Source organism: Heloderma suspectum, chromosome 10 (assembly GCF_057233095.1).
Source record: "Heloderma suspectum isolate Gila_16-S chromosome 10, 16-S_ref, whole genome shotgun sequence".
Taxonomy (NCBI): domain Eukaryota; kingdom Metazoa; phylum Chordata; class Lepidosauria; order Squamata; family Helodermatidae; genus Heloderma; species Heloderma suspectum.
Genome location: NC_139467.1, coordinates 3244885 through 3265381, shown reverse-complemented (window position 1 = coordinate 3265381; position 20497 = coordinate 3244885). Strand labels below are relative to the sequence as shown.

The window sequence follows — 20497 nt, the reverse complement described above, 5'->3', positions numbered from 1 at the left end:
CCCTCCCAGATTCCTGACGAAGTGCCACCACACCTGTCAGTTTTCATTTTCCTGGGCTCACTTTCCAAATCTCATGGCGGGAAAGTTTCCCACTCCGCTGGTATATCCCCAATTCAGGATCCATTTTCTTTTTATTTTACAAATGGAAAGCGCAGGAAGTGGTATAAAAATAGGGCCCATGGAGGAGCCAGGACAGACAAAGCACCTCCAGGTGACGGAGAAGCCTCATTTGATCAGGAAGGAACCAGAGAGACCTTGCAGGAGACATGATGGTCAACAACACAGGTATGAACCGAAAAGCCTTTCTTCTTTGCCACAACGGCTCAGCCATGAAGATGGGACTTCCTGGGACAGAGCTTGGGTTGCCCCCCCTCTAAGAGGGCACTGGGTCCTTTGGGGCAACATCTTTCCTTCTCCCAAAAGATGGAAGAACCAACGGGAAGATGTGGAACCAGTAAGGTGCACAGAGGGCCCAAACAGTTTCCATCCCACCCTTAATGGGCCCATGTAGGGATTCCGCTGGTCAAGGGCCTAGTTGTCATGAGGGTGGCAAGCCTGTATCTGGGCTGTACCTATTCAGGTGGAAGCTGGCACATACTTGAATTCTCCATACAAAAGAATTCCCTGCACACAGAAAGCTAGCATGTCAGGGGGAACAGTTATTCCAGCCAACTCTTTTCCCTTGGCATGCAGGGAATTTGTGCAGCAGGGCATTCAGTCATCATGTCAGCAGTCTGAGGTGGTACAGGCCAGACAGAGATTTACCATTTTAGTGAGAACTAGGCCTGTGATGATCCGGGATAAGGTTTAATCCTGGGGTGGTCAGGAGGGCCTCCCAGTTCCGGCTCCATGGAACCGTCTGTCTCCTACACCTCTTTGCTAGCAACCACACCAGATGACCCATTACCAGGAGATTTGAAATCCGGGTTCTTCCAAAGGTCTTTGAATTTTCTAAGCACTTTGGCAGTTTTGTGAGGAAATTATGGGAAATTATGGGACCAGAGATCTCAGAAGCTGGCCATATAGCTGCCTTGAGTGCCATTTTCTTGGTAGAAAGGCAGGGGACAAATCAAATAAAGATGAATAAATAAATGTGTCCTACATACAGAAAACAGTCCTCTGTTTGAAGGGCTGTCAGAGCACAGTCCTGATTGGAAGGCATCCTCTCTTTGAAGGGTGTCCAGTTTAAAGTCCGATTTAAAGACTCAGAACCACAAGAAGGGGAGAGCAGAGCAGGGCTTTGAAGTAGTCCACCCCAGTAGCCCAGTAGCAGACTGAGCAGGCAAACAGCTGACCTGGGCACAGGGTCTCCCACTAGAGCGGGGGGATGCACTGCATGGTGAAACGAGAGTCACGATTTCAAAACTGGCATCTAGAGATCTAAATTAGCAGACACAAAGTCAATGCAAATCTGTCCCTCCTGGGTCCTCTTTTTCGGTGAGGTGTAAGTTGCCATCCGAAGCAATCAGCTTGGAAGGCAGCCTCGGCAGCCACCCAGCAGCCTCCTGGCCCCCTCAAGGGCCTCCCTGGCCCCCTCAAGGGCCTCCCTGGTCCCACCCTCCCAATAACATCTCCTGGCCCCTGGAAGCTAGAGAGCACTCCTGCTGCCACCCAGAAATGGTGGTTGGATGCTGGGGAAAGTTTCCATCCCCCAGGAGTAAGGAAGCCTTCCCCAACCGGGGGCCTCCAGATGTATTGGACTACAACTCCCAGACTTTGGGAGTTGTAGTCCAATACATCTAGGGGGGCAGGTTGGGGAAGGCTGGAGAAAGGCATCACTTCTCCATCCCCAGGCAGCCTGGGCGCTGTTTCCTTTCCCTCAGGAGACATGGGAAGAAGGATGTGTGAAGCTACCGTCAGTTCTGGGCATGGAGATAGAAAAGGATTGCACTGGGCTTCAGTGCTGGGTGGATTCATTGGTTGGATGAATCAATCCAAGTACATTTCCATCAACTAAAACTAGATGCCCTCATTTAATTGGTCAGGAGCTCAAAACTAAGATTATTTTACATCAGGGCTGGGGACGGTGTGGCTGTCCAAACGTGGTTGGGTTGCAACTCCCATCAACCCTCACCATTGGCTATGCTGGCAAGGGCTGATGGGAGTCATAGTTTAACCACATCTGGAGGGCCACACATCCCCCCACCCTGAATACAGTGGGCTTATGAAAGGCCATGAGCAAGCCTTCTCCTAAAAGAAAGAGAGCCCCAAATGCCTCTTTGAAGATGCGATGTCTTGGGGCAGAGGTATGCATCATTCCAAAACAAAGAGGCATGCTGTTTCCTTTAGAATTATATGGGGGGGCATATGCAGAGGTATGCGGATTTTAATCGATTTAATTAATTGTCTAAAACTCATTCAAGTAATCGACTAGGACGGGGCAAAAGGAGAACGGTGCAGGAAAGGCTCATTCCTAACAGGGAGTATGGCCAGATAGACACCTTGTGTCATATCATTATGATCCCATCATGGTAACATTATATCCCTCTTGTGCATTTATACTTCGTAGGACACACAATGACATTTGCTGTGGTATTTTAGATAATGTGGAATAAAAAGCAGGAAACGACACTACGATCGCAGTAGACAGAATGTGCCATCTGCCCCAACAGTCATCAGCGCACTTTGATACTGCTATAAAGCAGTAGCGTAGATCTAGCCCGTGTGCCTTCTAAGCAGCCGGAGACAGGCGGAACTTCGGCTGGTGCAGCTTTTTCTGGCATTCACATGCATTGATGGGAGGACTGAAACTGCAACACAGACAGCCCCGCTCCTTCCCCTGGCCCCACCCACTTCCCCATGAGCAGCATTTCTGCAGGCTTTTTCCCCATTCTAAAAGGTTGAAATGCCTCCCCTAAGGCTTCGTTACTGGCAGAAAGAGACGTAAGCGAAAATATGCAGAGTTTTTTGTACTTTGGCTCCTTTTGCATTTGGCCCTGCCCATCCCTGGAATGTGGCCCCCAAGAGCATCTCCAAAACAGAATTTGGCCCCAGGATGAAAGGGGTTCCTCACCTCAGCGCCTCTACTGGGAGGAAACGTTCACATACTGTACAGTGAGGTATGATCATACCCAGCAAGTTCTTGCACCTGACAGTTTCTGTGCTCCTTAAAAATAAGTTGGACGACCTTTCACAAAGGCACTCAGGGGTCAGCTCAACAAATCCTGCTGCATCTCCAAGCCCCATTTCTTGCCACTGCACCCCCAGCTCATGGACCAAACCCCTTTCAACCTCATGCTAATTGGCCAATTACTCAACTTCCCAATGCAAATGTAGTTACAGAGAAATAATTGAAGCCCTAAACAGTGACAAATGATTTTGGTTAGGAAGGGCTGTGGAGTCAAGGTAATTATCTTCCGGCGCTGCTCAAAACCTGTCATTCCTTCCAGTATTTTATTTATCAGAGTTTTTCCTCACTGCAGTAATGGTACAATTAGCCATTTCCCAGATTACCTAGAGGCCTGGAGTGTTGCTCCGTTAGCATCAATGCACCTGCAAGTCAAGGGGCACTTACCTGGAAGTAAATTCCACTGAAATGAATGGGCCTTACTTCCAAGGAAAGAGGTTTAGGATCAGGCTGATCAAGGCTATAGCAGTAGGATGGCCACTTCTGAATTGCCCCCAAAGAGGGACAGCATCACCAAAAAAGAGGACAAAAGGAGACATTGATTTACATATGCTAATTTATACAGAGAGATGCAATTTTGGAAATAATTATTATTTGAAATAGGATATAATACATGTCACCATCGTGTGGAAGGCTGTGTCCCCTTTGAATCATGTATCCAGTGGAAAGGGGGGCAGATGACGGATGCAGCTTAGCTGGTAGCTTCCAAGGGACAAACAGAAAGAATCCCAAGGAAGCAACGGGGCCCTGGTTTATAATCAGTCCTGCTGTCAGGAAGTACTTAAGGGGCAAGGCAGCAAAACCTCAGGCCCTCGGGCCAAATCCAGGCTGCCTGGGGTTGCAATCCAGCCCTCTGAGGTTCCCCAGATGGCCACACCCCCTTTCCTGCCCCCCCCCCGACCACCAATCGTTTGTTGGTTCCCTATTTTTGCCTGTGTTTTTCCCCATCATAAAAGGCTGTGACGCCTCTCCTACGGCTGTGTTATCGGTAATAACAGCATTAAGCTGAAATACGCTGGCATTGGGGGTATTTTGGACTTATGGCCTTTGGCCCCACCGGCCGCTGGAATGCGGCCCCCCAAGAGCTCCTCAGGAATTTCATTTGGCCTTCAGGCTGAAAGAGGTTCAACATGCCAGCTTGAAGGGGGCTGGGCACTGTATGACCCAGGCCTGAACATCCTGGCTGGATTGATGTAAATGCCATCCGGAGCAAGCGGGCTGAGAATTCTGGGCAGCAAGGTCAACAAAACACAAGAGATGCATAAAACCTGCAGATAGGCCCTGGCTTACCTGTTCCTGCTCAGGCTGTGGAGGACCACATCAGCGCTCTCTGTGCAGATTCAAAGATGCTGAGTGCAGGTTTTGCAAGTAGAAGGGTCACCCTAAGCAAGCAGCCAAGCTTCAAAACAATAACTAACTCACAGTTCCACCACCCCGCCCCAGAATACATAACAGGTTTAAAGGCAGAGTACACCTCAGAAAACAGGTTTAGAATTAAAATACATTGAGGCTGAGCTCACTTTTAAGTTCAGCTTGACTCCTCAGCCAAGGGGTGAACCTGAAATGAGTTAAAGGTGAGTGGGCAGCTCCCATCCAGGGCTCTTGACTCACCATTCCCTAATCCGGAGAGAGCCAGCCTTGCTCTGATAACATGCATCTAAGTGCAGGACCGGAGTGGGAGAGGAGGCGGGTATACTTTAAAAAGCGGAGTGCACTCACTTGCTTCTTCCTTCCTTAACGTGAGCTGGTTTACACAGTCAGAATTTGTAGGCGTTTATCTCTCGGAGTGGTTGATCGCAAGATAACAGTTCTTGAAATATTAATTGCATAATAATACATAATATTTCTTCAAGGGCCTTAAATAGCTAGGGGCTGTACAAAGATAAGAATGAGTCCCTGCAGGCTAATAATCTAACCCACATCTGCAGGAACAATAAATTCCAGAGTATTTCAACCCACACACCTTGGCTGGCTGTCTCTGGTCCTTTAGGAGCCATTTTATATATAGGGAATATCCAGGATAAAGAAAAAGAAACAAGACAAGAGCTCCTGATCTGACTCGAGGTTGCCAACTCTCTCTTATCCCACTTCATCACCCTCCCTAGAATATCACAGTAAAAACTAAACAGGACATAAGTAACCAACACGTCCAAATGCTTTTTCAAAAGGTGGTCAGCACCCCTGGGATTTGGATTAGCTGCAGTAACATTCTGTCTAGGATGCACCCGCTAAGATGGCCACCCTCTCTGGCAGTTCACAGCTGGCACCTGCATGCATTTTTATGTGCTGTGTTTTAGGAACATTGGCAATAAGTCTGGTACAGGTCAGAGGAGAGCGTCCAAGAGGATCTAGCGTTTATCATACAAGCTGTTCAGAAGAAAGGCAGAGGGAACTTGCCGCCTATGTTCAGCGTCGGGGAAGGAAGATTATGCGCTGAGGCTGTTTAATGATACTCTTCAGATTTTAAAGGGCTGTCATAAAGGAAGCGGAGAGCTATTATTCTTCCTTGTCACTAAAAAAGCCCCTGGACAAGGTGCCATGGGCTTTCTCTTGTAAGAAAGTGAATTTCAGGCTGAAAATCAGAGGAGAAAATGTCCTGCTGTTAAAGGGATTGAGGGAGATAATGGAGTTGTTTAGTGGAATTTGTAGCTCAGCCCTCCCCAACTGGGTGCCTTGCAGATGTGTTGGACTACAAATCACATCATCCAAAGGCAGTGTGGCTGGGCTGGGGATTATGGGAGTTGCAGTCCAATACATTTGGAAGGCAACCGGTTGGGGAAGGCTCTTACGTTCATAGCTTTAGGGAGATGGAGGTGGTCTATTTCCAGCCCTGCTTGCCCCCTTCCCCCCTCCCTGGTTGTCCTCTTCCATGGATTTACAAACACGCTGTTTTTAAATGGGGAAAATTGCTCATCTCTGTCACTCTTCTGTGGTTGCTCCTTGCACAGGTGAGGAACTTGTCTCCCCCCCGCCACCCCAAAGTTGATGGACTGTAACTCCCATAATCCCTGACCATGCTGGCAGGGGCTGATGAGAGATGTTAGAGTCCACCAACATCTGGAGAGTCACAGCTGCCTCTCTTCTGTTGTTTCGGGACATGATGAAGTAACTGTGAGGCACCCCCTTGTGGCCAGAGCTGGTATTTACTGACCCAGAGATAGGTCCTTCTTTACCAGGGTGTGGTCTGATGGGGTAAATAAATAGTACCACCAGCTCTAACTGCACCAGCCTTCCTCAAGCTGGGGCCCCCCAGATGTGTTGGACTGAAACATCCATCATAGCTGGCCGGGGAATTCTGGGAGTTGTAGTCCAACACATCTGATGGGCCCAAGGGTGGGGAAGGCTGCTATATAAGAACATCAGGAGGGCCCTGCTGGATCAGACATGGGTCCATCTTGCCCAGCATTCTGCTCACACAGTGGCCTTGCAAACTGCACATGGTAGAATCGCTTTGCGATGACTCCATCCGTGCCTGGCATCGGCCTTTCTAAGTGCATCTTCAAAAGACGTCCATGGGGAAGCTTAGTTTCTGCCTCACCTCCATGACTCCAAGTAACTACAGAGGAATTAGAAAGGCCAACAAGCTGGTGGAATGGTACTTCCTATGCAGCAGAAATCAGACGCGCGCCTGAAAGATCCCCCGGCCAAGGTGACCCTGGTTGACGGGCACTCCCAGCTTCGCCTCTTATGGCCACAGAGCCACACGGCTGAGCAGATGGCCTGCCCTGGGCTTCAAACAATTCATCAGATAGGCATTCGCCCAAACACCCACATGCCTTCCCTCTCTTTTTTTCCTTTCCATTATCGAAATGTCCGCCAAGCTCCATTAAACACAGCAACAATGCAAGACACGCTGCCAATTTCATTAGCACGCCGAAGGTGAGCAAAGCCAACCCACTCACTCGGTATTAATTAGCAGCGACGAAGATTTTGTCCCTTTGCCGCATTTGTGCAGACTGGATTATGCTGAGGTTTGACCCAAACATCCCCCACCCACCCACTTTTTTTCAAGATTATGCTGTTTAAGATGCAAGAAACACCGGGCAAAATGTTTAATTACCAAGCCACAACAGAGAGATTAGGATCCTGTCAACCCTTCTGTAGTGGGAAGGAAGGTTACCTAGAGGTGTCCCAGCATTGCTTTAGAACCAACTTCCCCAACGTGGCATGCTCCGGATGTGTTGGACTACAACTCCCATCATGCCCAGCCACACTGGGTGATGGGAATTGCCGTCCAACATATTCGGAGGGTGCCAGGCTGGGGAAGTCTGCTTTAGAATACCGAACAAAGCCAAATAGTCTGTCTCAGGGCACCGCAGTGAAATGGTGTGTGATTCTATAATGACACCGATTAATGCCCTTTCAGGAACTATAAACCTAGAGATGCAAACAGGAGGGAAATCTGATGCGCATGTAATTAGGAAGCATATGTATTTGCATCTCAGCTCCTGCCTCTGCACGGAATTGCTTTGGCAAGGGGGCGGGAAAGCACTGGTGAAATGCTTGGGCCGCCCCACCACCACCACCCTGGCACCGTCACAAGGTGCCCAAAGCCAACACATGGGTAGCCATTCCCTTTTAAATTCCATCATCAAAGGGCAGGGAACATGCAAGGCTGTAGGAGGAGAGGACTTCCTCAGTGTAATTTCTGCTAAGAGGAGAAGGGCAGCCATCTAGGATCAGATAAAGTCAGTCCGAGCCAGCACTCGGTTCCCATCAGCAGCCAGCCTGACAAACAAGGCAATGGCCTGCTCTTGCCGTCTGCCCCCAGCATCCAGTACTGGCAGGCAGATTTGGCTGAACACAGAGGTTCCATTTAGGTCATGGCTGGATAGGGACCCCAGGTGGCTGGATTTGGCCCCAGGGCCTGAAGTTCTGCACCCCTGATGTAGGTGTTCTGGCTCATGCCCAGGCTGTAGCCACAAGCACCCCTCTTATTCCTGTATTTTACCCTCTTACCTCCCAGCCCTCTGAGAACTTTGGGGCAGGCAGCTTACAGCAGTGAAAAATGCTGAGCCCTTTCCAAGCATCAGGAGAACAGAAAGCAGCAGCGGAGGCCCACTCCTGCTGAACGCAGTCGGCTCTTGGAGTGGGGGCAGTGGGGGCAGGAAGGTTGGGGCACTGAGGCCTCACTGGCATCTCAGAAGCTGTGGGCTGTTGGGAAAAGGTGGCTAGATGAGATGGCCTGATCCAGCAGTGCTCTGCTTCTCGGCTCGCCTTCAGCAAGACAGCAGAAACGCCGTAATCCCACGGGGAGCGGCACAAGCGTCATCGTCAACGTGTTGGAACAATGCAGATGTTCAGCTTCGATGCTATCCGGAATTCTGCAGGGGGGGATGTCATGACAGGGAGAACATTATTGTTATTTCCCCCCAATCCTTTCTGATTCAGCCGCTGTAAAGCTCTTCCTGCTGCCTGCCGTTGCCATGATGATGCTCCTGGAGAGCCACAGCGCCAATGCGGCTCCGGCAAAGCGCTGTTACCTCGCCATTTACCAAAATCCACTTGATCACGATGCCGCCTTCAAAGCCCTCAGGAACAAATATGTAAGTAGACGGACCTGCCTAAGTACCCTGAGATATGGTCTGGGACAGCATCCTTGACCCTGGCCAGCCATGTTGGCTGGGAATGATGGGTGTTGTAGTCCAATACACCAGGCTGGGGAAGGCATGTCCAATCTGGAAGCCGCCTTGGGGCTCTTTGGGGGCTGGACGGCCAGACAGAAATTGTCTATGCAAAAGACTCTCCGGCCATGCTGCCTGAGGAATGCTGGGAGCTGCAGGACTTTTTTCTGCCCAAGCATGCATGAGATGGTGCCCGTAATAACAGCTAAAGTAAAGGACTATTTGGCTGAAGGGGAGATGACACATTAAATCCCTTTTCCTTTTTTTAATGAAAAGCAACCTGAGGAGGCTGCAATTCCGGGTGAAGGAGCAGCTGGAGGGTTGGGGTGCTCAGCCCGTTCCGCACTCAGAAATCCCCCACCAGGCTGTTGTTCCCCTCCTCAGGGGAAAAAAAAGCCCAAGGGAAGCACCTTGGAAAGCTCCTTTAGAGTTCTGACTGGTGCTGACTGAACCTGGAGTGGATGCACCAGCCCCCTGCCATTGCAGCCACCCGCCTCCACTGGTTGGCGATGCTTCTTTCCAGTATCAGGGAAGGGGGTTACGGATGTTCAAGAATTTCATTCCATTTGCACAAGTGCGCATTAGTGCTAATGCGCATCAGCACTAGTTTGAATTAGCGTTAATGCACATCAGCACAAGTGTGCGTTGGCATTAAAGTGCATTGGTGCGAGTGCACTCACGCCCTGCTTGTGGGTTCCTGGTCGACAGCTGGCTGGCCACTGTGTGAACAGAATGCTGGACAAGATGGACCCCGCTTGGTCTGATCCAGCAGGGCTCTTCTTAAGCATGCAATCAACTTTGCCTTCCCATTTTTTGCCTCTTCCCACTTCATTCAAGGAGGAACTCAGGATGAACAGGGTGGCGCCCTGGCACAACTGCTCCAGCAAGCATCTCCGAGGACCCAAAGACAAACTGAACAAACTGACGGTGAGTGCCACGACTTGCCTAAAATTGATTGGCACGGGGGTGGGGAGGAAAGGGGGTGGAAGGAGCCCATTTTCCTTGGGCGTGTCAGGAAAGGGGAAGCTTCCCGTGAGCCCCAGCTCGGCCCATAGCACCCAGTGAGGGGGACAACCCTGCATTTGAGGGGCGGTCACCTGGATGGCCTTTGGCAGCCTTCCCCAGCCTGGTGCCCTCCAGATGGGTTGGACTACAACTCCCTGCACAGTTGGCTGGGGATGCTGGGACTTGTAGTCTAGCCTATCTGGGGGGGTGCTGGGGAAAACTGCACAGAAGCCATGAAACCACCAACTGTTTGGCTGGGGATGATGGCAGTTGTAGTCCGACACATCTGAAGGCACCAGTGTGGGGACGGCTGAAATGCATGGCAGGCACATTCAGACAGCAAGGGGGTCAGGGTAGGGAGGAGGAGTTGCCTTCTGGGGGAGCGCAGAGGGTTTGCATTGGGACTGGCCCTGAGGAGCTGCAGCTCTGCCATAAAACTTCTGAAACGGGGGCGACCACCATGAACAGCCATCTGCCACCAGTTGCCTGGGAAGAGGGGAACGTCTCAGAGGGAAGTAGCAAAAGCCAAGGGCGGGTGGCCCAGGAGGTGAGGCGTCGGCACCTGACCTCTGGGAGCCCGAGTCCGGTACCCTCAGCCAGGCGCACCCCAGCCCCTCACAGCGGGGGGCTCCTGGCTCAGAAGCACCCGACCACCTCGGAAATGACTTGGGCCCCACGGTGGCTGTGAGAACACGGGCCTGGAAACCACTCCTGCACCGCTGCCGGGACGCCGTCGCCGGGACGCCGTCGCCGGGACGCCGTCGCCGGGACGCCGTCGCCGGGACGCCGTCGCCGGGACGCCGTCGCCGGGACGCCGTCGCCGGGATGTGCACAGAGCTGCCTCAGCCAAAGCCCCGAGTGACGCGGGAGCACTCCCAGCCACGCAGAACAGCGCCCACCAGCCACGGCCATGCCCCTGATCGCCTTGTCCTGACTCCTCTTTCAGCAGAAATGGGAGAAGCTGGAGGCGGTGGAGATGGAGGTAGTGCTGGCCATCTCTGTCCTGCAGAACCAGAGCGAGCCCGCCTTGTCCAGAGATGTCTCCCAGGTGCTGGGGTTCTTGATGCCCCTCAGGAATGCCCTCTCGGCCTGTGTGAGTAAGAGTCTCCGTGCAGGGGAACGCCTCCTGGGACCTGAAGGGAAGAGAAGGTTGTAGCCTGGTCTCTCCTCTCTCATTCAGGTACACCTGAAGCCTTCACACCACAAGGCATCTGGTTACCTCCAGGAGTTTAAGGAGCAGTTCCAGAAATTCAACACCAGCAATGCAGAGGTGAGTGAGGCCCAGGCAGCCAGAAGCCAGTCTGGTTTCATTTCAGGGAGACCTCGTCTTTGCTCAGCCTCGTAAATAAGACCACCAAAGTGACTTGCTGCATCGATTTCTGGAGCCCCCTTGCTATAAAGTAGGGTGCGTGCTTAAAGGGCCTGTGTGGCCAATTCATGGATCGTATGAAATCATTGCCACGGGATGCCCCATGGGCCACCATCATAAGGGACTTCAAAGGGGGATTGGATACACTCATAGATTGGCTGCAAGTCCTGGTTGTTAGACATGGGACCTCCATGTTCAGCGTCTAGCAGTCGCCGGCGGACTGACAATGGGAAGAAACACCACAGGGTGTCTCCTATCTCCATCACATCCTGCTTTTCCCATTTTCTGGGGGCTCCTAGTTTCCCTCCATTGGAGACAGTACGCTGGGCTAGATCACATGTTGGCCCAATATGCAACTGCTTATGTTCGCTCTCTTTCTCCATTTCAGCAGTCTCCAAAGTGTCTCGAGGCAGCCGTAGGCCTCAATCTCGTCCGTCTGCTGAAGGAGGACATCAGTCACGTCAGCCACCACAGCTACCATCGCCACCCCCAGCCCTCCAGCTGAGGCCCATCAATGGCGCCACACGAAGACCTAGCCGCCCCCTTTCCCACTGACCCAAAGAGCAGCACTCGGATGACGAGCAGAAAATCCTCCAGCCGCATTCATCCAGCGAAGATCTTGGCGCCCCCAAATTCTCCTCCAAGCAAACTGGGGGAAGGCGCAATCTCCAGCCACATGCTTCATGCAGCCTTCCCTGCTGCCTTCCAGGTGTGTTCAGGTACAATGCCCATCATCCTCCAATGGCCATGCTGGGGGTGATGGGATTTGTAATCCAACACATCTGGAGGTTGGAGAAGCCCGATTCAGAGCTGAGCTTTGGCCTCCGAAGCGGATCCTCCTGAGGCTGGTGAAAGACTGACGGTTTTGTGGGTCTCTGACCTTATTGGTGTCTTCCGTGCTACAGCCCCCAAAGAGCCATGCACAGCGAGCGAATCGGACTCACGGTCTCGTGCAACATACTTACTAGAAGCTTTTCACCAGTCCCAGAAGCCTGTTGCATAACATTTACCGTCAAGACGCAATTCTCCTCTGGCAGGAGACACATTCCCCACAAGTGCCTCAAGAAACAGTGTGCGCTTGCGATATTATGATGGAACGCTATTACAAAAAGGGCTGTTTTATTTATGTAATTTATTTTAATTTCCTTGCGTCTGGAATTAACAAGCTCAAGAGGGAGGGAGGGGGAGAATCATTATTTAAAGTGGATTGTATTCATAAAACTGTTATTTATTCATGCATCAGCGTCTGTTTGCTGGAATGGCTATTATTTTTAAAAGAGAGAATTGTTAAGTATGGGAGCTTAATCTCTTGGAACAGACAAGCGAGGCTGCCCCCTGCTGGAAGGACTTGGTTTTGCGCACACTGCAGCAATGCCACCAAAATTATACCAGAAACAAAATCAGAATTTACGCTGGTTTTGACTTAAAATCCGAGGATTCTGACACAGCCCCTTCGTGGATCAGGCAGCTGTGGAGCAAAACAGAGCAGCTGAGATATTCTAATTTGTTCTGGCAGCAACTCACAATCTTACACAGAGAAGTCCTTTTAAAATAGGGTTACCCAGGTGAAACTGCATTGTGGACTGTAGCCGGTGCCAGGAGACAGGAGGTTTCAGAGAGAGAGAGAGAGAGGAAAGAGAGAGAGAGAGAGACATTATAATTTATTTCTAATTTATTTCCAGAAGGCACAAATTTCCTGAGCATGCGCCATTGAAATAGAGTGCACCCAGATGGCGCATGCCCAGTAAATTCAATATTTTGTACAAAATAACCTCTTGTTTCAAAGACTGTGAATATACTTATAAGCTACTAAAATAACTTATTTGTTCTTTGCTAGCTGTTCTTGATGATCAAGCACACTTTGTTACAACTTTATTACAGGAATTATTTTTTTCCTATTTATTAATTGTTATACAGTGCCACCAAAGTTATTGTCTACATTGTTCTTTTATAAATGTCCCAAATGTCTTAATAAAACAATGGGAAGCAAAGGCCCCTGCATCTCGTGTCTTGCCTTTCTTGGGGTTTGGGAGAGTCTGCCTGCACTTTGAGGAGGCTGTTAGCGTGCGTGGTTTAGAATTCTACAGGGTTGAACCAGATCAAAAAGCCATCTACTGCCAAAGTCCTGCTCAGAGCAAGATCATCCATATGCACACATACAGGACAGTTTGGCCTGCCCAGAGAAGCAGGAGAAGGGCCCGCCACTCTGTGGCAGAGCCCCCGCTTTGCATGCAGAAGGTCCGGGTTTGACCCCAGCAACATCTCCAGGAAAGGCAGGAAAAAATCCCTGCCTGAAACCTCAGAGAGCCTCTGCTGCCAGTCAGTGCCGACAATTCTGGGCTAGATGGACCCAGGGTCTGACTCAGTGTAAGGCAGATCCGATATTCCTCTGACAGAGTTACCTCTGAAAGGTGGCAGAACAAAATTATTATTATTATTATACTTATAGACCACTTTTCATCAAAAAAAAAGCTAGCTTATAAAACTGATACAATAAAATGTAGTAGTTAAAGCATCCTTTCCGATCCCAGTGCCCTCCAGATGTGTTGGACTGCAACTCCCATCATTCCTAGCCAGTAGGGGACTGGGTTGGGGAAGGCAGTTAGAGTGTTGGAACAGGCCCAGGAAGACCCAGGCTCAAATCCCACTGGGATACCTTGAACCTTTCAGTATCTCCCAGCATGACCTACCTCACAGGGTTGTTGTGATGATAAAATGGAGTGGGGAAGCCCCACACAGGCCACCCTGAGCTCCTTGAAGGAAGGGTGGGATATAAATATAATGAACAAACAACTAAATAAATAGTCCCAGATGACTCAAGTAAGCAAACCAAGTTAGACTTTGCTACAGAAAGCATACACAAAAAAGCATCCCAGGATCCCTAAGCACTCTGCTCAGGATCCGCAGTCGGATTCTTTTCCAGCTACAGATATGGAAATCAACTGGACATCAAACAGTGCCCATTTCTACCCAACAGACAGAAACTGGCTTAACCGTCATTTGCAGGAAACTCTGGGAAATGTAGTTCTGCCATGGCTGGCATAGGGCAGGAGCTGGCTTAGAGTGGGGTGTCTGGGGGCCAAGAGAGCTGTGGATCCACACCTCTCCTGGTCCACCCCTGGGCATGCCTTCCTCCCCCTTTCCCTTCAACACTGGAGAGGGAAGAGCTGTGGAGGCTTCCGCTGGGGCTGGGAGGGGGCATGTGAAAACAGATCTCCACCTCTGAGGTTGGAATGTTCTCTTTGACCTCAGAGGGGGAGATTCAAAAACTCCATCAGCCTCTGGGATGTCCTGCCAGAGATGGCTGGAGTTCGGCTGAAGTGACTGCCTTTTGCACGAAGCTCCAGTTGGTGGATCTCAGGATTCAAGTCAAGAAACAAAGTAGATTCCACAAGCCTGACACCAACCCACTGCAGGCTTAACAAAATGGTCACATCTGCAGCAAACTACCTCACATGGTTGTTGCTGTGAGGATAAAATAGAGAGGAGGATTATGTACGCCGCCTTGGGTTCCTTAAGGAGGAAAAAAGGCAGGATATAAATGAAACAAACAAACAAATATTCCAGGATTTAGTGGAACCAATATAAATTTGTCATATAGAGAATTCTATTGGGGTACAACTCCATTCCCCCCAGATCTTGCCTCTAATTGTTGCTGCCCCTACGGGAGACTGGGGGATGGTTCAGAGGCCATGCAAACTCCATCCCAGCAAGATAAATACTTCCGGGATCCCTCATTCCTGTGCAGCCGTACCTCCTCCTCCAGGCGATCTGGCCGGGCACCACAAGATTGGAGAGATGCGCACCAAAATTCCCTAGCTTTCTTCCACAGCATGCTAGGTTGCTTGCTCTCAGACTGCGCATGGCCCCGCACAATCTGAAATGCTGTAGCTTAGCCCACCAGTCCTACGGGCACCAGCGCCCCCTTCTACCTGTCGGACGAGCCAAGAATTTCTGCCAGAGAAGTATTATTAACCAGTCTCTTTTCAGTCCAAACAGCCACAGAACCCGCCCGCACACACAAAGCCTGCTGAGAATTATTCAACTTAATGTCAGCATTAATCACCCAGGAGCTAATGACGCGTTGATGGGATTAGTAATTTTTCCCCTCGACATGTAATTCAATTAAACACCTCCACTTGCTTCTTTTTTCATTTAAATAAATGGAAGTCTTTCCCATCCAATGCCAAAATATAGAGGTGGAGGTGAGGCCAAAAGGAGAGGGAGGAACATGACTGGGCTTGTGGCAACCTTTTTTTTGCCCCTGCCGCAGTAAAACCCACATGGTCAACCATTTCATGAGGTAAAGTAAGGCAGCTGCCGCAGGCTGAAATTTTTAAAGTACTATTGAAGGTGGCTGAGGGGGAGACAGCTCAGACCCACAGGGCCTGATGTACTGGGATGTCCCATCAAACAAGTGGAAGATGACAGAGAAAATTCAGGAGACAAAGGACCACTATGCCTGAGTGTCAGATCATGTGTGAGCATCCTCATCACTTCTGCATTCTGCCTAGGAGTGTCCCAGAGATAACCGATTGACCATTGTTGGAAGCAGGATACTGGGCAAGATGGACCCACTTTGCCCTGATCCACAAAGGGAGGTTTTATGTTCTCATAGAAGGGCTGAACATCTTCACAAAGGAAAGGTTGCTAAATAGTGGCCCTTTAGAAACTCCATCCAGACTTCAAAGCCCAACACAGAAACAGATATTATGATACTGGTGGGATATGTTGACTTTTTTAACCTAGTACACCACCTAAAATTAATCTTCAGCTTTGCTAATAGTAAAATTGCCACATTTCTCTTTACTTCTGTTCCCTACCTCACAAGCAACCTGCTTGCGGGCTTCCCACTGGAGCATCTGGTTGGCCACTGTGTGAACAGAATGTGGGACTGGAAAGGCCTCAGAGCTGATCCAGCACAGCTCTTGTTATGCTCTTCCATTCTTATGGACCTGTGTGTTTTGCTTAAGGTTGCAGACAGAGCCAGCTCACTGCCTCAGGTTATATTTTCCGAAACGGTGAATCAGCCATTGCATGTATCTTCATGCTCAGCATCCTCTGTGTCTCTTGAAGCCTGCAGAGCACCTAGGAGAGCCCCTGGTTGTGCTGGCTGGGGGTGGTGGGAGCTGTAGTCCAACCCATCTGGAGGGCATCAGGGTGAGAAAGGCTGGCCTGATCTCACTGAGGCTGCAAACTCCTGGGCATAGGCAGCATCGTTGCTCCGCTGGCAAGACAGCACTTATGCACCCAGAGGAGCCCCAGGACACCCATGGAAAGCGCCACGGGTGCAGATGCTCTGCTGGCGGTGCTCCACCCATGGTGCTGGGGGAAGGAGCGTGGGGGGAGGTATCTCAGCTCTACAGGATCTAAAGCCTCCTTGTTCCCCTGACACCCCCCTGAAGGGATCAAGAACCATGCCAGCCCTGGAGCCTGTCTACTTAATTTCCTTCACATTGGCGTCAATGGGAGAAAACAGCACAGGGGGCAGGTTGTGCAGGGAACAGAACAGAAAACTCCACGCACTCATCCCACTCTGGCCAGATCACTTTGGTGAGGCTCTGCCCCGGATTCACCCTGCAGCCCCACCCGCCGCCCCCAGGGTTGTTCTGCCCACCCCCAAGTTTCTTAAGGTTATGTCCAAAGCAGACTTTATGGCTTCAGCACCAAACAAGCTTTTTTTCTCTCTCCCGCCACCCCGCTGCTTTGCTTAACATCCAGCCTGATAAAGAGTTCTGGAGAGCTAAAACTCTTGGTCTCCCATTTCCCACATATTTCTTTCTTACCACAGCAATCCTTATTTGGGGCAGGAGGAGAGAGGGCTGAAGCCAGGAGAGCAGCAGAATGACAGTTACATTGAAATCAAGCCAGATTTAAACCAAAATCAGTTGGTAGGAGTATGGATTTTGTTAAATCCGCTTGGTCTGTGTTTCACAATTGTCAGGGGTCTTTTGTTCTGTCATCCACTCATTGATGGAATCAGGGGAGGGGGGCTAGGCATGTACAAAGATTTCATTCAATTTCCTGCATCAGCACAAGTGTGCATTAGCATTAATGCGCATCAGCACAAGTGTGAATTAGTGCTAACGTGCATCAGCACAAATGTGCATTGGCATTAGAGTGCATTGGTGTAAGTGCCCATAGGCATTAATATGCATGCGCAAATCCCCCTAAAAACGTTGTTTAAAAATTCCACAAGCATGCAGAATCTGCAGAACTTGGAAAAAGCTGGCCTGCAGTGGATTCATAGAAATCTGAACTCATTTGAATCCACTGCGGATTTCTCTGCCATTCCTAATGCTTAGTCTAGGATCCTACCTTATGGACAGATACCTATTGGGTGGGAAGGCCTGATGCAAAATTATGGGAGTTTGCTGTTCATCATGCATTTTAAAAAACCTGAAGCATTCTTTGATGTTCCTTCAGGATGTTTCCATTTCTGTGGCCCATGGGATATAATCAAGCCACTTCTTCCCCTATTCCTGCACTAAAGATAATTTGTGACTCAACCTTACTCACAGATGGCAGAAAACTACTTAGCAGTGGCTCTCAAAGAAACAACTGAAGCATGTCCAGAGACATAAAACTATTAGGTGGGAAATATGAAATGGGTGTATAAATTACCTCCCTTCACATTCGAATGCAGGAGACGAGGCTGCGCATGTTTTTGCCAAAGTGTGGCCAGTCATGTGTGGCAGCCAATGGCCTGAGGAGGAGGCACATCAGCGCCTCATTCAGTGTCCCCCCAAAATTGTGCCAATTTGCAAAGTGCATCTGCTGTTATTTCCTATTCACTGGGTCCCACAATGGTGGCAAAACCTGTTCACTGATTAGAGGTGAGAATTAGAATTAGATGGGGCTAAAGGTACAACAGCTAAAGGGACAATGCTTGAGTAAACATAATTGGCTCAGTGGTGCCCCGCCATCAGCAGCTGTGGAGGATAAAAAGGATGGGAATTAATTGGGGCACTGGTAAAAAGCGGGAGAAAGGTGTGTGCATTAATGGTTCATGTTACATGTGATAATGTGGACTGTTCAGCAGTGTCCTCTATTAAAAGCACCATCTTATACTCTGCAAAAATGCAGATCTAGTGGGCAGATGCTTGTGAATTTGCAGATATTTTCATACTGGGGATTAGCAGAGGGAAATGGTTACTGATAGACTGTAGTGCTGAAACCTTTAATAATTTGTCAGATTTGTTGGGGGGGTTAAAACACCCTTTTAATCAGCTAAAATTAATCAAGCAACACGTCTTAAAAATGAATTATTTCTAATAGAAGTACGCATCAAGACTGTGGAAGGCAAGCAGCACTCCAGAAGTGCCATTCCCGCCGCCCCCACTTCTCCTCACACTACAGGGGACGCCTGTTCTAAGATGGTGCCCAAAAGCAAGGAAAGCAAACTGTTTTCTTCAAAACAATTCCTCTAGACATATATCAACTTGTGCTGATTTAGTCAAGTTCATCCATAAATTAAAATGTGCTTGACCCACTGGGAAAGAGCTCCCTCACCGGGCGCTGGGCCTAACGGGGCAGGAGAAGAGGGGCCCACCAAGCCACAACAGGCCGCAACTGACCGTCCTGTATGACCCCCCCCACGCACACACAGGGCCCACAAGCAAGACGTGGGCTCGCGCAGCACCAGAAGGCGCCTGCCGGGGCCAGAGAGGGCCCGCGGGTGGGCGGCGCGGAGGACGGAGGCTGCGCGGAGCCTGGAGGGGGCGCTCCGAGCGCCGCACGGGGAAGCGCAGCGCCACTGCCAAGGCCCCGCGTGGCGGGGGCCGCAGGGGGAGGCCCGCCGGCCGCCGAGGCGCCAAGCAGCCGTGCTCCGGGCCGCCGCTCCTCGCGAGGGGCGAACGGATGGGGGCCCTCGCGCGCCGCCGGGTGCCTTCCTCCAGGCGCCTTGTGCTCCCGGCGGCCGACTTGCATTCGCAGCCACACGCGGCGGGAGGGGAGGCGCGCACCCCCTCCGCCTGCGCGGGAGACGCATCCGCTCCGGACGCCGCCCTGGCCCGCGCTGAGGTCCGAGCTCCTCCGAGCACCAGGGGCCGCCTCTTCCGCGCGCCCACGCTCCGGGCCTGGGAATGCGCGGCACCGCCCGGCTCCCGCTCCCCGCCATCTCCACGAGCCCCCCCGCGCTCCGGAGGCCGGACCCTTTCCGCGCGGGGAGAAAATGCCGACAGGAGCCGAGGAGGCCTTCGGGGGCAGGGGAGAGACTCCGTGCTCTCCCGCTCTGGCTGTGTCCGCAAGACCCAGCCTGATGCCCTCCAGATGTTTGGGACTACAACTCCCATCAGTCCCAGCCAGCGTAACCAACAGTCTGGGGTTCCGGGAGCTGCAATCCAGCCTGGAAGCCACCAGGCCGAGGGAGCCCGCGGGGAAGTACCCTTCTGGTCCCCCATCCTCACGTTTCAGGCCTGTTAATTTGCCCAGGAGAAGCAGATCAGATTAAGAAGAGGCGGAAAGAGTACACAGAAGAACTAGACAGGAAAGATCTGAATGTCCCTGATAGCCATGATAGTGCGGTCACTGAACTTGAGCCGGACATCCTAGAGAGTGAAGTCAAGTGGGCCTTAGGAAGCATTAGTAACAACAAAGCTAGTGGAGATGACAGTATTCCAGCTGAGCTATTTAAAAACCTAAAAGATGATGCTGTTAAAGTGCTGCACTCAATACACCAACAAATTTGGAACACTCAACAGTGGCCACAAGACTGGAAAAGGTCAGTTTACATTCCAATTCCAAAGAAGGGCAACGCCAAAGAGTGTTCAAACTACCGCACAATTGCGCTCATTTCACATGCCAGCAAGGTGATGCTCAAAATCCTACAAGCTAGGCTTCAGCAGTATGCGAACTGAGAACTACCGGAAGTACAAGCTGGGTTTCGAAGAGGCAGAGGAACTAGAGATCAAATCGCCAACATTCTCTGGATCATGGAGAAAGCAAGAGAATTCCAGAAAAACGTCTATTTCTGCTTCATTGACTACGCTAAAACCTTTGATTGTGTGGATCACAACAAACTCTGGCAAATTCTGAAAGAGATGGGAGTACCAGACCACCTTACCTGTCTCTTGAGAAACCTGTACGAGGGACAAGAAGCAACAGTAAGAACCGGACATGGAACAACCGATTGGTTCAAAATTGGGAAAGGAGTATGACAAAGGCTGTATATTGTCGCCCTGCTTATTTAACTTATATGCAGAGTACATCATGAGAAACGCCGGTTTGGATGAATCCCAGGTCGGAATTAAGATTGCCAGGAGAATTATCAACAACTTCCGATACGCAGATGATACCACCCTAATGGCAGAAAGTGAAGAGGATCTCAAGAGCCTCTTGTTGAGGGTGAAAGAGGAGAGTGCAAAAGCTGGT

At 50.6% G+C, this 20497-nt stretch overlaps 1 protein-coding gene across 1 annotated transcript; it reads left to right on the top strand.

Annotated features, from left to right (window-relative positions):
• The first annotated feature begins 849 nt into the window (after nucleotides 1–849).
• Nucleotides 850–12356, top strand: LOC146337467 (uncharacterized). The gene is made up of 9 exons (XM_084814445.1): nucleotides 850–938; nucleotides 5425–5444; nucleotides 8351–8425; nucleotides 8519–8673; nucleotides 9589–9812; nucleotides 10353–10614; nucleotides 10703–10849; nucleotides 10937–11026; nucleotides 11514–12356. Exons 1-9 carry the CDS (start codon nucleotides 850–852, stop codon nucleotides 11628–11630), a joined length of 1179 nt encoding a protein of 392 aa, XP_084670571.1. The 3' UTR covers nucleotides 11631–12356.
• The last annotated feature ends 8141 nt before the right edge of the window (nucleotides 12357–20497 follow it).

What these genes read in the sequence shown, in the direction of transcription:
- LOC146337467 (XM_084814445.1), top strand. Translation starts at nt 850, where the DNA reads ATGGAACCGTCTGTCTCCTACACCTCTTTGCTAGCAACCACACCAGAT. An exon ending in GAACATTGGCAATAAGTCTG is followed by an intron (nt 5,445 to 8,350) that starts GTACAGGTCAGA and finishes GCTCGCCTTCAG; the next exon opens with CAAGACAGCAGAAACGCCGT. An exon ending in AAGCCCTCAGGAACAAATAT is followed by an intron (nt 8,674 to 9,588) that starts GTAAGTAGACGG and finishes ACTTCATTCAAG; the next exon opens with GAGGAACTCAGGATGAACAG.